The sequence below is a fragment of the Macaca mulatta genome, chromosome 5 (assembly GCF_049350105.2).
Source record: "Macaca mulatta isolate MMU2019108-1 chromosome 5, T2T-MMU8v2.0, whole genome shotgun sequence".
Taxonomy (NCBI): Eukaryota; Metazoa; Chordata; class Mammalia; order Primates; family Cercopithecidae; genus Macaca; species Macaca mulatta.
In genome coordinates, this window is record NC_133410.1 from 191,060,795 (window position 1) to 191,078,049 (window position 17,255).

The window sequence follows — 17,255 nt, forward strand, 5'->3', positions numbered from 1 at the left end:
GAGAGTACCATAGGCTCAGATTCAAATCCTGTCTCCCATGGAGAAACAATGTACTTTGAATAAAGCTAAAACACGTATCCCAGGCTTGCTTTTTGGTTTTTATAATTTCCAACCTTATTTATTGCTATTTTATATATTTTATGATTTCATTCCTTTATTAGCTGTGACCTCTTGGCCAAGGTACTTAACTTTTTGAGGCTCACTTTTCCTCATCTGCATAGTAGTCACCATTTTACTTATGTTACACATATTTATTGAACACCTATAACATGCCAAGAACTTTTTAAGTCTTGTTAATGCAGAGGTGAATAGGACTTCATAGAGTTTACATTCTAATGCGAGAAGACAAATGATAGATTTGTGGAGTGAGTATATCATTCGTAGTCCATCAGTATAGCACGTTAGAAATACAACTTTTAAAAATATTTATGTTTTTTATTTTTATGTTTTGAGACAGTTTTTTTTGTTTTTTGTTTTTTTTTTGAGACAGAGTCTTGCTCTGTCACCCAGGCTGGAGTGCAGTGGCACGATCTTGGCTCACTGCAAGCTCCACCTCCCGGGTTCCCGCCATTCTCCTGCCTCAGCCTGCCCGGTAGCTGGGACTACAGGCGCCCGCCACCATGCCTGGCTAATTTTTTGTATTTTTAATAGAGACGGGGTTTCACCGTGTTAGCCAGGATGGTCTCCATCTCCTGACCTCATGATCCACCTGCCCGGGCCCTCCAAAGTGCTGGGATTACAGGCGTGAGCCGCCGCACCTGGCCCTATTTCCTGAGACAGATTCTTACTCTGTTGCCAGGCTGGAATGTAGTGGCGTGGTCTCAGCTCAACGCAACCTCCATCTCCTGGGTTCAAGTGATTCTCCTGCCCCAGCCTCCCTAGTAGCTGGAATTACAGGTGCCCACCATCACATCTAGCTAATTTTTTTGTAGTTTGTTTGTTTGTTTGTTTTTTAGTAGAGACAAGGTTTCACTGTGTTGATTGGGCTGGTCTCGAACTCCTGACCTCGTGATCCGCCCGTCTCGGCCTTTCAAAGTGCTGGGATTACAGGTGTGAGCCACCGCACCGGCCCGTTTATGTTTCATTTTAGGTCTCATTCCTAGAATCCTCTCTTCAGGCGGTTTGGGTCCCTCCCTCCCCTACCCCAGCTCCTCCATGGTACTCTGAGCACAGCAGGGAGCTTCTGGTGTTAGACTCTGCACTAAGACGTCGAGTTTTCATGCTGTCTGTCTGTCTGTTTCTAATCCTCCTGATATTACAGGGGTCACCTTCGTTCCTATCCGCGAGACCCCTGCTTGTCCAGTGGCACACTCTGCCGTCTCTTTGCTACTCTTGCAGCCCATAGAAGTAGTTCCGCTTCTTAGAAATTATGCTCAGGCACAGGAATCGGCGAGGCTCCCTGACTGCATCACCTGGATGCTTCATGCGTTCGTTTCCCTTTGAGATCCTGTTATCGCCTCCGTTCTCTGTCTGAGATGTAAGGCACAGATTTTCTCTGCTCTCAGGCCTCTTGGATTTACACTGTAATCTCTGCTTCTCCAGGACTCACGCAGGGAGGCCAGGAGCGGGGCCTTTATCCCTGGGACACGGTACATCTTCAGCCAGTCTTCTCTTTCTCTCTTCCTAGCCCTTAATAAAATGAAATATTTTTTTCTAGTCTCAGGGGAATCTTTATTTTCTAAATTCGGTTTATTCCTGACATGTTGGGTACATCACAAAGCCTCTCCATTCCCACTTTCCCCCGGAGGGTTTTCATGGGACCAAAGACTGAGGTAAGGGGCTCCGTCGTTGGCCATGAGCCTGCAAACCTGTCACTACGGGAGTGTTGCGTGTTTCTGTACACACAGCTTTGCCAGGTAGCTCTCTCTGCTGCTCTCTTCCCTCGAGCATGGCATGGAAGCAGCAGGAAGAGCCTCAGACTTCCTTGGAGTCTCGTCGCTTCCCCCAGGACACCACCCACGAGGCAGAATTCAGGCTTCTCTTCCTGGGCCCTGTTGCTCCTCTGCTGTCACCAGCTCCCCTCAGGTTCTGCACCTGCCCCCAGTGTGGACATATTCTCCTTTCTGGAGGGAAGCCCTTTCTCCCCTCACACCATTTTCCTCCCCAGTCCACTCTCTTTCACTCAGCCATCTGGGCTTTAGAAAACCGGTAAGAGACTTAAGCTATTTCTTCCTTCATCTTATTTCATTTCTTCTGGAGGCAGTGAAATAAAACTAGAACAAGAAGATTGAGGCAGAGAAAACAGAGAAAGGGAAAAAAGTCAGGAGGAAAAAACATACTTTCAATAGTACTTCAGAAACTTGATTTACCGCACAAATAAATAATGGGATAACTGATTGTAATAAGCACTTTGAAGAAAATTAACACGGTAATACTGTGAAGAGTAGAGGGAACAGGGCTTTGGATTGGATGGTCAGGTAGTAACATCTGAGCTGAGACTTGGAGGATAAAGGCTGAAAATACAAATAATCATTTTATTCTTCACTGCATTATGGTGAAAATTGTAGTGAAACAACAATACAGTGCTTAGTAGGTACTCAGGAAATGGCCGTTATCATTATTAATGAAGTCGACAGAATGGACACCTATCACCTCCATCGGTGATACCAGGAGGGGTCAACCCAAACTGAGCGAATGCCAAAGCCCACATAGCCCCAGCCACCGGGCTGTGGACCAGTACCGATCCGCGGCCTGCTAGGAACTGGGCCACACGGCAGGAGGTGAGTGACAGTCGGAGGAGGGAGCATTACTGCCCGAGCTTCGCCTCCTGGCAGATCAGTGACAGCATTAGATTCTCATAGGAGCACGAACCCTATTGTGAACTGCACATGCGAGGGATCTAGGTTGTGTGGGAATCTAATGCTTGATGATCTGAGGTGGAACAGTTTCACCCCGAAAACATCCTCTCCACCCCCCATTCCTGGTCCAGGGAAAAATTGTCTTCCACGAAACTGGTCACTGGTGCCAGAAAGGTTGGGGACCGCTGCAATAAAGTAAGCAAATTGTCCCACAGTCACAGGAAACGTCAGTCCTTTTCCTATGCTTGGCAGAAATGATCCTTTGGCCCTGTGAAATGCATGCGCCAGTGTTTGCCAGGACTTTTTAGGGTGGAACTTCCAGAAGATAATAACAGGATCTCTGTCCAATTACATGGATCTGTCCAAGCTTCACAGGAGGCATGCTTTGCACCCTTTAGTCTGCCTTTTAAATCCTCTCAGTGGCGTTGAGGGAATAGGCTGTTTCTATGGGCTGCTGAGCCTCCTGCTCACTCTTCATGTATAATCCTGAAAAGAGTGAGAATCTAGATCCGGGCCAACATGACTCATAGGCCAGGTCCAGCCCTGTTACTTGTTTTTGTACTGCTTGTGAGCAGAGAATGGTTTTCACATCTTTAAATAATTAACAACATGAAAAGCAAAGAGGATTTCATGACATGGGAAAATTCTATAAAGTTAAAATTTCAATGTCTACAAAAAAGTGTTACTGGAACAGAGCCAGAGTTAAACATGTATGCATCGTCTATGGCAGCTTTCACGATATAACAGTAGAGTTCAGTGATATCTCTGGAAAAGCCTAAAATAGTTACTCTGTGTCCTTTACAGCAAAAGTTTGCTGATGCCTGATCTAAATGACATAGTCCATCTTCTTACCCAGACTACATGCCAGTGTGTGGAGTCGTCAGTATCGAATTTGTAAACCAGGGAATTCATTGTGTCCACATTCGTTTTGATGATGTTACATTTTGAATTGGCATTTAAAATCTTCAAATTATACTTACGTGTCTTTTGAATAGAGACTGTGATATGTGATTTTGAGCAAAATAATACATAGCTAATGCTTTTAGAGCACTTACCTTGTGCTAGATACTAATGTAAACACTTTATATATGCATTATTTCATTTAATCCTTGGAAAATGCCTGTAAATTGTATGTACTGTTATTATGCCCTTTTTACAGATGATAAAACCAAGACACAAAATTTGAGTAACTTACCCAAAATCATGCAGCTATTTATAGGTGAAGAGTCTGGATTTGAACTCAGACAGTGTCATTTCAGAGCGCTGAATAACCGTGCTGAATATGAATATGGTAGGAGGTACTAATGCTGCCTCCAACATAGCACTTAATTCAGGCTATAAACTTTTAAATTAGCTTTTTAAAGTAGTTCGGTGGGGAAATGGGCTCATAATACAGTTGCTAGTATAATTTGTATAAGTGACAACTCATCATTTGTGTCTGTTCTAATTTTGTGGTTGACAAAGCATTTTTTAGAGACATTAGCTGTTTTGCAACCCTGTTAAAATAAGTAAGTCACTAGTGCCATTTTTTTACAGGTCGAGAAAAAAAACTGAGGCTTCCTAGGACCAGATGACTAGGAAATGATAGACCAGGGACTGATTTTCAATCCAGAATTCGTTCCACTCTACTGGCCTGTATTAGGCCAACGTTCATGACTTTTACCACATCTGTAGACTGGCTTCACTATTTTTCACTTAATAATTTTCTGGAGATTGATTCTTTGTAACTTTTAAATACCTATTCAGCCTCTTCTAAGTAATAATATACATAAAATAAATGAGTGTGATCCTTTTTTATTAATCAGATACTTATATAACACATTCCAAGCACTTTACTTTAAATATTAAGTCATTTAAGTTTCATAATAACCCTGTGAGGTAGATACTATTACCATCTCCATTTTATAGATTAAGGAACCAAAACTGACTTTCATTAACTCATCAGGGACACGTACCTACTAAGTGGTTAAGTGGAATTTAAACCTTGGCAGTCTGGCTTCCCAGTTCTGTCCTGTTAACCCCTTAATTTGTTTGATATATTCAGCATTTATCCAGTATACGATAAGTACATGAGGATTAAAATTAAAGGTATTTAGCTCTGTCTTATCTAAAATGACCTTGCATAAAGGCTGTACCATCTCAGGTTGAAAGGCCTGTGTACAATCTGAATATGAAAGAGAGCACAGTCTGTTGACTTCATGGGATGTGCTAGGAACATCGTGGTAAGTGTCGGGATACTCACTGAAGATACTGTAAGTTACCAGCATAATATTAAATGTAAACCATAAAACAAATGGTGCTTTTGTAAAATTTGGAGACCTCTATTGTTAATAGGAATCTTAAAATTAGTTACCTTTCCTGAAGAATTCCATTTACAGTGCTCTTGTTACGTGACCACACAATTTCCACTTAAACATTGTCAAGGAAGAGAGCATATAACTTTTAGAGGCAGGTTGCTCTCTGTTGTATGGCTCGTGGTCAGGGAACATTTCTATATTTGATCCAAAATCTGCTTCACTGACCCCTTCATTTATTTAGGTTTGGTATTAGAAGGTGTTCCATGATTCCTTCCCTCTCCCTACCCCCAGCAGGTTCACATTCCTGATTATGTTTGACATAAGCTGTCAGTAAAATAGTTTGAATTGTTTGAGAGCTGACCAACTGCCTGTAGCCAAACTTGGTTTTATTGTACTTATTAGCAGAGAAGCAGGCCAAGATGACAGTGTTTCCATGGACGTCCAGAAAATAAATCAGTGTACAGAAGATCAGCGTGATCATGCATACTCATGTTTATATAAGTGTGTAGTCTCATGAGTAGTAAATGCCCATGTAGCTACAAAGCAACAAGACTGGGTTTCTTTTGCTAACTGAAAATGCTCTTAGGATAATTCATCATGGGACATTCCAAAATGGTTTTGTTCAGGAAATAGTGTGATTAGAAAGTCTTTAGAGTCTCTCGAGATGTCTACTTGAAGGGACAGTGATCATTTATATGTATAAATCCTGCTGTCTACATTAAAAATCAGTCTCTTTCGTGAGAGTCATTTTTATGAGTTAGATTCTTTGGTTAAAACATTTCCTTGATTTTTAATGCTTTAGGTTATATAGGATAAATTCTTTAAAAAAAAAAAAAAGGAGAGAGAGAGCAAAAGAGACAGAAGAGCTAAATGCATCGCGGTCTCTTGTCTCTCATATTGCAACATATTTGTATCTTATAATGATATTCTCCTTTTCCACAGGCATTTCCTCTTCAAAACAGGAACAGGGACAACGCCACTGTTCAGTACTGCAACCCCAGGATACACAATGGCATCTGGCTCTGTTTATTCACCGCCTACTCGGCCACTACCTAGAAACACCCTATCAAGAAGTGCTTTTAAATTCAAGAAGTCCTCAAAGTACTGTAGCTGGAAATGCACTGCACTGTGTGCCGTAGGGGTCTCGGTGCTCCTGGCAATACTCCTGTCTTATTTTATAGGTAAGAACAAGTTCTTAGAATTACTTTGTCTGTAAATCAGGGTGTTACATTGTTTGATTACTTGTATTTATTCATTTGGTCTAGAAGCATACTATGAGGTTATATTTGGTGGAGGTGAGTTTGGTCATAATATATCATAAATCACAGAGTATTTTCAGTAATTTTCAGCAAATTTAGATACATAGAAAAGCAGGTTTTGTGGGTAGTTCATGTCCGTAAACAGTGAGGTATATTCTTGGACAAAAACTATAGGGTACATTTGTGTTTGACTTATCCCTTGTGAAACATGGATAGCTCTGTGGCATTTCATGTGCACAAAATAATTCATGTGCTTGCAGTAATGAACCCTGTGCAGGATTTCCTTCGATGCGTACTCAATAGGGAGCTCTCCACTACTTGTGATATTACAAGTCTCTCAGCTCACTCAGCCATCTAAATGTAAAACTCATCACTCAGGGCCATCATCTTGCACTCAGGAACGCTCTCCAGAGAACTGGGCGTCCATAAAGCAATGAATGGATTATATACTCATTCATATATGTGGATTTTTCTTCTCTTCTGATGTAGTATTGATCATGTTTTTCATTTGATAGTAACCCAAATAATGGAAGCTACTAATAGAAGTTGTAAATATTGCTTTTATTTAACCATTTCTTAACATATTTGAGCATTCAAACTACTGGAAATTGCTTTTTAAAATGCCAGAACTGACCACATTGTATTTTGATCTTCTTCTAAGTGTAGGGAAAGGCCTACTGCATTGAAATGCTAATGGTGTCCACTGAGATAAATCACAGGCTTTGTGGTTTATCCACCAGGAACAATAGCCAGTGATGCATCCTCAAGTTTACAAAGCAATTTGTGATGCCCCATGAAATTCTATAACTGAGTAAGAGTATTGCAGAGCTGTATGTAGAATACTATGATGCTTTTGCAGTGGACCAGTATCTTCCTCTGGCTACAGTACTCCTATGATATAATTAGGCACTTTGGAAAGTGAAATAACCGTTTTGAGTCAGTGTTTAATGGGAAAACAGAATTGTAGAGCATGAGAGAACTTCAGAGACAGTTGAGTCCGGGATGGCAACTACGTGACATGTTATGCAGTAATTTTTCCAGTTCTTTGACCATGGAAGACATCGTTAATGACTCACAGCACTTTCTCTCCTTAACCCGATTACATGCTGCTTGTCTTCATCTGAGTGCTTCATTCACTACCTCTGACTGCCTCTACCAACCATGCTGCTTGTCTTCATCTGAGTGCTTCATTCACTACCTCTGACTGCCTCTACCAACCAGTCAGAGGTCAAAGCAAGATGAAACCTTTCTCTTACCTTTCTGTCATGTTTTAATCTAAGTTCACTTTCTCCTTATAAAGATGGTCAACCAGATACTGAAGGGGTTATCACTTGACCAGAATCACACCCTAGTGAGACAATACTGCTGTTGTTTCATAACACAGAAGGGGAATGAGTAATTTCACAACAAAAATCAATATTCCAGAGACAGATTTCTAGTATTTGGTTAGAAAACGTATCAGCCATCAAGAGATTCTATTCTAGTTAGCTGTATATATTATTTGTGCCTGTCAGAAGTGTGCTGCGAAAGAATTTTAAATGGTTCTGAAATGGACCGGTCATAAATGGGATGTAGTAAATTAAGAATATGTATTTGAGCTGAACAAGGAGACCACATGGGCACAGGGGAGGGAACAAGACACACCGGGGCCTGTCATGGGGTGGGATGGGAGGAGGGAGAGCATTGGTTAAAAACAGCTAATGCACACTGGGCTTTATACCTAGGCGATGGGTTGATAGGTGCAGCAAAACCACCATGGCACACTAGCAAACCTGCACATCCTGCACATGTACCCTGCAACTTAAAAATAAAAAAGAATATGTGCTTGTTGCAGATTTTTTTTTTTTACTGTGGTGCATACCAGGTAGATAAATATGCAGGGCTGGAATTCGGTGTCAGGTTGACTGGTCAGGCATCCTTTCTGATTGATAAGTGTCTGTGTGCTTCCGGTTGTTAAATATTTTGAATATCAATTCTAATGCCATTTAATTTTATTTTCATGGTGTGACTAGCAGGAAAAAATAGCATTTTAATGTGAGATCAGTCACTGTTACCTGTGAGACTTCTACTCTTTTTAAGGATCCATTAGTGAATATAACTATCAGACTTCTAAGTAAAAACTCAAAATTTTTCTTTTTTTTCATATTGCCTGGTTTTACTTTTTAGTCATTAGCAATCTGCTTTATTCCTACTAGTACCATGGTCATAAACTCTTCCCTTCGCTTTTATTTTTCCCCACATGGCAACACGCAAATTATCTAGTTACTATACTCATGTAGGCTTTTCAGTTCAACAGATATTTATTGAACATTTGTTTTGATCTAGTTATTGTGCTAGGAATTAAGAAGATACAATCCCAGTGTTATCTAGCAAACATTTACTTTTATCTTCAAAGAATTTTCTCATACTTTTATCACTTTAACGAAGCACATGTATGCTTCAGATTTTCATTGGTCTTCCTACATTTAAAGGACTAACACAATGATTTTATTTTTAATCAGGTGAAAAACTTTCATTCCCTCATCAATTCACATGATAAATCTTTTTTGATTCAAGATGTTGCCTTTACCCTTGAAAAAAAGAACAGGACACTTCTCTCAGGGAAGGTTGTCCTTTTCTATTAAGTGTGCATGTAAAGCAGAGAGGGAGAAAAGAGACACTTGCCCATCCAGCCAGATCAGTCTGATAAACTCCAGAATCAATGGGGAAGACCAATGTCATCATGAGATTGACCTTGCAACCTTTAACAGAAACGCAGCCATCCTTAAGCTTTTTTTTCCATTCCCTTAGAATCCCTTCTCTTATATTGACTGTTAATATAAAGTAAAAGCCTAAGACATTAAAAAAAAGCTTGAGGAATTATTTCTTAGAATATTTGTTCTTACTTTCCAGTAAGATAATGAGAACTTACGACATGTAGATTTAACATGTCTCTCCTCTAAGGTGAGTTATCTCAGGATAGACAAGGTGAACAGCTTCTGAAAGAAAGGCAAGGAGGGAGGAAGGGAGGTGGACAGGTTTTGTTGTTTGTTTTTTCTGTTTCTTCAGAATTTCAGAGAGTAAAGAAAGACCTTAAAAAGTGAAAACTAATTGTAATCCCACAGTGCATGCTGTCAACTTTTTGGTGTATATCCTTCCAGATATTTTCCCATGTACATATACAGCTAGAGGTCCATATTTTTAAATGCATTTTATACTAGGCTTTTCTCATATATCATTCATTATATATCATCTATATAATTTTATTTAGTGGCTATTCTTAAATAACTAGTTCCCCAAAATACAGTGACTTATTTTCTTATGCCTGTGTCTGTGTATGTTGGCATGTGCATATATGCTCATTTGATCCAGTTTTTTATTGGGATAAATTCTTTGAAGGATATTTGCTGTACCAAAGAGTAGGCATGTTTTAAATTTTGAAAACCATGGCAACTGTCAGTTTGTGTAACCACTAATGCTAGTCATTACCTCTATTTATCTATCTATCCTTTATTATGCATATTTTTAACTTTTGCCAATCTCTTAGGTTAAAACATTGTTATTTGGATTTATTACTAGTAGCGCTGAATATCTTCTCATACATTTATTGGCCATTTGTATTTCTCTTTTTGTGTGTGAATAGCCTCCACTTTTCTATTGGGGCTATTCTCCTTTCTTTTTGATTTAAAAAGTCTGTTTTCAATTAAGGATATGAATTTTTTGTCCCATGTTATATACTTTTCCAATTTATTATTAACTCTGATCATAGTCATTTTTACCATATTTCGTACAGAAGTTGTAAAGTCATCGCATGTATTTTTTTCCTTTATATTTCTGGCTTTCAAGACATACCTGTAAAGTCCTTATTTAATCTAAGTATTAGTTTGTATTTATTTTTTGTATTTTTATTTTTTTGAGACCAGTTCTCACTCTTTATTTCTTTAAATTTCTGGTTTTCATGCCATACCTATAAAGTCCTTATCCAAGTATTAGTTTTTATTTATTTTTTATATTTTTATTTTTTCAAAGACAGGATCTCACTCTGTCTCACAGGTGGAGTGCAATGACGCAGTCACAGCTCACTGCAGCCTTTAGCTCCTGGGCTCAAGTGATCCTCCCATCTCAGCCTCACTAGTAGCTGGGACTACAGGCACACACCACCATGCCCAGCTAATTTATTTTTATTTTTTTTAGAGACAGGATCTCCCTATGTTTCCCAGATTGGTCTCGAACTCCTAGGATCAAGCTATCCTCTTGCCTCAGCCTCCCAAAGTGCCGAGATGACAGGAATGGGCCACCACTGTGCCCAGCTGGTATTTTTTAAAATGTACTTCAGTTTTCTCTGATACTTAATGGTTTTTCAGTAACTATTTTTAGGTTAACATTTTCCTGGCCACTCTGACAGATGTCAGAGGTTCAAATTAGCTCTTCTTTCTAGAAGCTCATAGTCAAGTGATAAGGACATGCATAAAAACTCTCGTTTAACCCCATACGTGCTTTCATACCAGCTTGATGAGCAAAAAGAGAAGACAGATGATACCTACGTTTCACTGAAGATTTGGGGGAAAGGCTTGATCTAGCACCTGAGGCCTGAACTGGAGCTTTGTTCACCTCATGCCAATGGCGAGTGAGAAAATGACCTTGAGATGAGGTCATCTGAGGAACGGCAAGGAAGAAACGTGAAACATCTGCCATGGTGCATGTGCAGTGCTTACCGTGCCAGGCGTTGTTCTAGAAACTGTATGAATTACCTCATTTAATTTCCACAACAACCTTAGGAGGTTTCTTCTTTTAACAAACAGGGAATCTGTGGCTTAAAGAGATGGCTCTCCTGAAGGCACACATACGAGGACTCTTACGCTATACTGTCTCCTGTGAGGTTTTTTAAGAAGTAAAAATGGAGAAGAAATTGAAGAGATTTAAGCATAGAAGTGAAAAGGAATCACTTTACGTTTTTGAAAGATTACTTCAGTGGCCTTCCAGAACACGTAATACAATGAAAGGAGGTCCAGAGTTGTGCTTTCCAAGCATTCCTGTGCCTGGGAATCGCCTGGGGACCTTGCTAAAATGCATAATCGGATTTAGCAGATCCAAAGTGAGCACTGAGATTCGTTTTTCCAGCAGGCTCTCACGGGATGCTGCTGTGCCTTTCAGACCACACTGTGAGTAGCACAGGTCTAGGAAATGCTGTCACATGTCCCATTTCATGACGGAAATGTTCTGCTTCCACACTGTCCAATTTAGTAGCCACTAGACACCAGTGGCTGTTGAGCACTTGAGATGTAGCTAGTAAGTTGAAGAAACTGAAGTTTAAATTGTACTATTTTTCATTAAACTCAAACAGCGACATGGGGCTAGGAACTATCATTTGGACAGTGCAAGTCTAGACAACCTGTTAGAAAACTAGCCATAACTGGGAGATCATGAGGCCCTCGTGGGATAGAGGAACAAGCAGAATTGAGAAAGCTAAGCTGATTCATGATAGAATAAATGTGACGTGCTTTCGCATATCTCAGTTTTTAACAATCAAATGTACATATGGTAAACTTCCTTGCAGCGGAGTCGTGTTATGATTTTCTTTGGGTTACTGAGCCTCCAGTTAACATCCTTCACTAATCCATTAACCTTTGAGTGGCTGTGCCTTTACACAACAGAAATTCTACTGATTTCTAACCACAAATGTTAAGTTCAGTGATTATACTTAGTGATACAGACCTACCCAAAGAAATACCTGTTGCGTTTCTCTGGGCCCTGATATACTCATTCTTCTTTTTTTGGCTCTGAAATTAAAAAAAAAAAAGATGAGCAATAAACACCAGTTGTTCACCAAGAATGGCAAAAATGAGAAGCGTCTATGTTCCGCTTCTGTTCACAGTTACACAGTGGGTAGGAGTCTTGGTATTGTTCTTTGCTTACAGAAAGCTCTTTTTTCTGTGTATGTCAATGTCATACACATAGAAAAATGGCCAGAAATCCCTCATGAAGCATAAACATTATTAAAGCATTACTACATGCAAATCATAATAAATGCTTGGGATGATGCCAATTAAACTGCAAAAAAAGCCACTCAAATCAGACTTCAAATAACACCATTATAGACCTTTAATTTCTTGAGCATTTCTGTGCACTGCTAGGCAGAGTCAGAGAATTTCTCCATGTACAGTAGCACTAAAGGTATTTGCACATGAACTTTAAGGAACGCTAGAGAAAAAAATATGATCAGACTATATTATGGTGGTATATTTTCTCAATTATCTTGCCCTTTTGGCCAGGTTTTTCCTAACCAGTAATTCATTTGACAACAGAGTGTTTTAAATCACAGTTTTATTGAGACCCAGTACACATACCGTGTGGTTTATCCATTTAAATATACAGTCCAATGGTGTTTAGTGTTACATGTCCACAGACTTTTGCAGCTATCATCACAGAACATTTCTCTCACCTCCAAAAAGAAACCCTGCATCCTTTAATAGTCACTCCCTATTACCTCCCAACACCCTAATACCCAATGGTTTTTTTTTTATCCCCACAAAAATTTTTCCATAAAAATCTGAAATTTTTAAGGGACTGTTTTGTTAACTAATTGCCCAATGAAAACAAATAGCTCAGCTTTGTTTTTCTTACGAGCTCCTGACAAGTATAGCAAACCAGAGAACTACTCACATTTTTACTGTTCCTTTCGTTTAAAAAATACATATGTAGTTATTTATTTCCTTTGAACAGCTGCTACCAACTGATTTCTAAAATACATGTTGTCATATGCCTGCTAAAAAGGCTGTTTAACGACATAAGCATTCCCTAGATCTGGCAAAACATAACCTGTCGAATCCAGGTTCATTGCAGTTATGATTCCTTAGCAGTTATCTGTCCTACTTCTGGGCCTATTTGCATTTTATGAACATTTTTACCTCTCTGTGTACTTTGAAATTGATGATGGTAGTAGCTATATATATGCAACTCAGGGTCAGAAGGGAAAATATGCCAACCCTTTATGCTTCATGAAAAAATCAACCATTTAACTATATATGGCAAAATAAAATGTGTCTGACGTTCTTTTTTCTTTTTGGACGTGTCTTTGTAATAAAAGTGCTGTTTTATAATGTTTTAGAACACAGCTGAGCAATGAATTACATACCATTTTTCACTACAGCTTCTTCCCTTCACTCGGAGTTGCATTATATTCAGAAAATGCATTTTTGTCTGAGATGGTATGGAAGCATTTTAATACTAACATGATTTCATCACATTGTAGGAAAAATGTATTGCCTATATTTTAGAGGATGGAAAATTGTAAGACTAAAAATTTAGAGTCAGTTTTTCAATATTTTATTTTGTTCTTGAATCCTTAAGGACATATTTAAGCCTGATTCAATGGTGATTAAAGACTCAGAGTAAAAGAATTTACCAGTATAGAAAGTAAGCTCCTCCTCTCCCCACGAATATAATTTATTTTACTCTTAGTTTGATATGAGGTCAGCTAAAGTAAATAACATATGACAATAATACACTTGGCTGGGCACAGTGGCTCACACCTGTAATCCCAGCACTTTGGGAGGAGGTCAGGAGTTCAAGACCAGCCTGGCGAAACCCCATCTCTACTAAAAATACAAAAAGTTAGCCAGGCAGGGTGGCACGCACCTGTAGTCCCAGCTACTCAGGAGGCCGAGGCAGGAGAATCGCTTGAACCCGGGAGGCGGAGGTTGCAGCGAGCAGAGATTGCGCCACTGCACTCCAGCCTGGGCAACAGAGTGAGACTCTGTCTCAAAAAAAGAAAAGAAAAGAATGCACTTAAACAGATTGTGTTTACCATTTAAATATAGGGATCTCTCTGACTTGAAAAATATTCAAAGACAGAACAATAAGAAATACCTTTAAAGTCAGCTTACCTCCGGTTTATGCTAGATATAAATATCTTATTCATGAAATATAGTGAAGTTTTCTCTGTTTTAAACTATCATATTTGCAAAATGTAGCAACATCTCCTAACGACAAGTGGAAAGCATAATACAATATTTACCACTTCACTGCTACGTTGCATAAATATTTAATTGGTGTTGCATATGTCATTTGCTTTTACATTAGTGGTGCTAACAGCAGCATGTTCAGAGAGAAATGCCTGTGTAGAGAGGAGTGAAAGAAAAGTAAATGGCATACACAGAAGGTTAAAAAAAACTTGACAAATTACTAGGAATTTTAGAAGTGAATTCAGCACAAAACCTTTAAGTTTCATTGAATCTGTATCAAACAAAGGTCTCATCCTAGAATATAACAGATCAAATAAAATCTAAATTTGTATAGAGTTTATTGTTCCCACATTGTCTTAGAATGTCTGCAGACTGCTCACCTTGTCCCTTTTCCTTAAAAATAAGATTCCAAAGCCAGACGTGGTGGCACGCACCTGTAGTCACAGCTTTCTGGGAGGCTGAGGCAGAAGGATCACCACTTGAGCCTAGGAGTTCGAGGCTGTAATGCCTGATGATCATGCCTGTGAATGGCCACTGCACCCCAGCCTGAACGACATAGCAAGAGCATCTCTAAAAAATAAAAAATAGATTTAAAAAAATTCCAGTTTCTTCTTTAGTAACTTTAGTAATATAACACCTGTCAGAAAAGGAACTGACCATTCATTCATCCGTCATTCATTCAACATTTATTTATCAGGTGACTACCATAGGTCAGACACTGTGACAGTGACAGCAGTGAAAATACATTCCTTGCCTCTTAGAGATTATATTCTTTTGTAGAATGCAAACACTGAGTAATTAATTACAGTTATAGTAACTATTTAAAAAGGAGAAATGTAGGAAACTAAGAGAGTGCATAAAAGGCAGAACTTACTGAATCTGAGCATTTAAGAAAGATTTTCCTGCTAAGGCCTAAATAATAACTCAGATTATGTGTTTTGGCAAATGCTGATGTAGGGACAGATTCTAAGTGTTGTCACAGAAACCTAAATGAGACCCGAAAATATCAACCATCAGGAGTATTAAATCAATATATTGTGATAAAATAAAGAGAAAATTTATCTGTGTCTTAGGGAAAAATGTTATTTTTTTTTTTAGTTTTCATTATTGACTTAGTTTACCTAGAACCCAGTGTTGCAGTTAACATCTAGAAGTAGAAATGTCACTTTGGAAATTTGGGGAAACTAGACCTAAAATTGCCACAAGAATCCCATAGTCTCTTTCTGTTTGTTCCTTTCTCTTAATTTCAGATAACATACATGCATACTTTAAGAATTTTATTTATAAAGAATTTCCAAAAAATATTTTTAAAAACTAGTAAAGGAGGCTGGGCGCGGTGGCTCACGCCTGTGATCCCAGCATTTTGGGAGACCGAGGCAGGCAGATCACCTGAGGTCAGGAATTCGAGGCCAGCCTGACCAACATGGAGAAACCCTGTCTCTACTGAAAATACAGAATTAGCCAGGTGTGATGGCTCATGCCTGTAATTCCAGCTACTCGGGAGGTTGAGACAGGAGAATCGCTTGAATCCGGGAGGCGGAGGTTGTGGTGAGCTGAGATTGCGCCATTGCACTCCAGCCTGGGCAAGGAGAGCGAGAGTCCATCTCAAAAAAAAAAAAAAAAAATACACAACAAAAAAAAGTGGTAAAGGAAAAGATATCTGTGATTTCTTTCCATTCATGAGTACTCAATCTGTTTTGAAGAAATTAAAAACTTACAGATGTGTGTGTGTATCCTACATCTCCAAAGCTGTTTGGAGATAAGCGTCATGTTGCCCTGTGTTTGATAACTAAGGAGGTCAGCACGTCTCATTTTCATGATTGAGTTGGGCCTAAAGGGGCAAAGAATCTTACTCAGAGGCCCTGCCGTTGTGCATCTTCCCATTTTACATTCTGTACAGTGACTCAAAGAACAAGTATGTTTTTTTAGCTAGATCCACCTCTGTATAATACTAAGATATTTTCTGAGAGAAGATTTCATGTTATTAATGATAAGAACTTCCAGTCTTTCTGTTACCTGTTACATTGTGTCGTGGTGACTTACCTGGGAGGAAATTAATGCTCCTCTTCTGGTGGCTGTCTGTCAACCAGCCTGGCATGACATTGGCTGGCTCTGTCCTGGGATTGTCTTATCACCCTAGTACTTTAGCCACTGGCTGATCCTTTCTATTTCCTCCTCCACTGGGGGACCCATTCTCTTTATCACTTTCAATAAGCCTCCACCTGCCCCTGAAGGAGAGCAAGCCTTTCACACATTATCCTGCATTTCCCGGAGAGACAGAAGGATATCCAAGGCTACCTAGAAGATTACTGCATATAATAGGTAGAATATGGGACTCTTGGTTTTGAGAGAAAATGATACAAGTGGTTTTGCAGATTTCAGATTTTTGCTTATTTTTACATGTATCTCCTTTTAATTATTTCTAATATCAAAGTCAATTTCATTAAACTTAGCTGTTTTTGAATATCTCTTCTAAATACTGAATTCACAAAGATGAGTAAGAAGTAATCTTTATCACAGTGATCTCACAATCTTATATGAGAATATAATTTCAAATTTGTATACCACAGTACAATTTATTTGTAAAGTACTGTTAATAAGTATAGAATCTCAAAGCAGCCAGATTTGTGTTTGTATCTCACCTTTGTCACTTACTAGCTATGTAGTCTAGGGTACTTAACCTTCATAAACCTGAATTTCTTCATCAATATAAACAGGTTTTGAAATAGTACAGCTATGGGGAAAATTGAATAAAGTAATGTGCCTGGCAAAATGTAAGTGCTCAGTTAATTTTAGCTCTCCTCCTTCTTCTTCTTCTTTATAACAACCTAGTAAATTAAATACTATTATCTATACTTTTTTAAAAGAAACATCTTAGGCCCAGAAAATCAGTGACTTGTCCAGTCAGCAAATCCTTTAAAAGGAACCATAATCTAGGTCTCATTATTTTTAAGTCCA

General features: G+C 38.9%; 1 protein-coding gene across 8 annotated transcripts in view; it reads left to right on the top strand.

The window, feature by feature from the left end:
- TENM3 (teneurin transmembrane protein 3) overlaps positions 1 to 17,255 on the top strand; it is a 659,662-nt gene that overhangs the window by 478,803 nt on the left and 163,604 nt on the right. For all 8 annotated transcript variants that reach the window (NM_001193929.2, XM_078001693.1, XM_078001694.1 and 5 more), the window contains 1 exon segment: positions 6,038 to 6,276. In NM_001193929.2, coding sequence (NP_001180858.2) covers positions 6,038 to 6,276 — 239 coding nt within the window.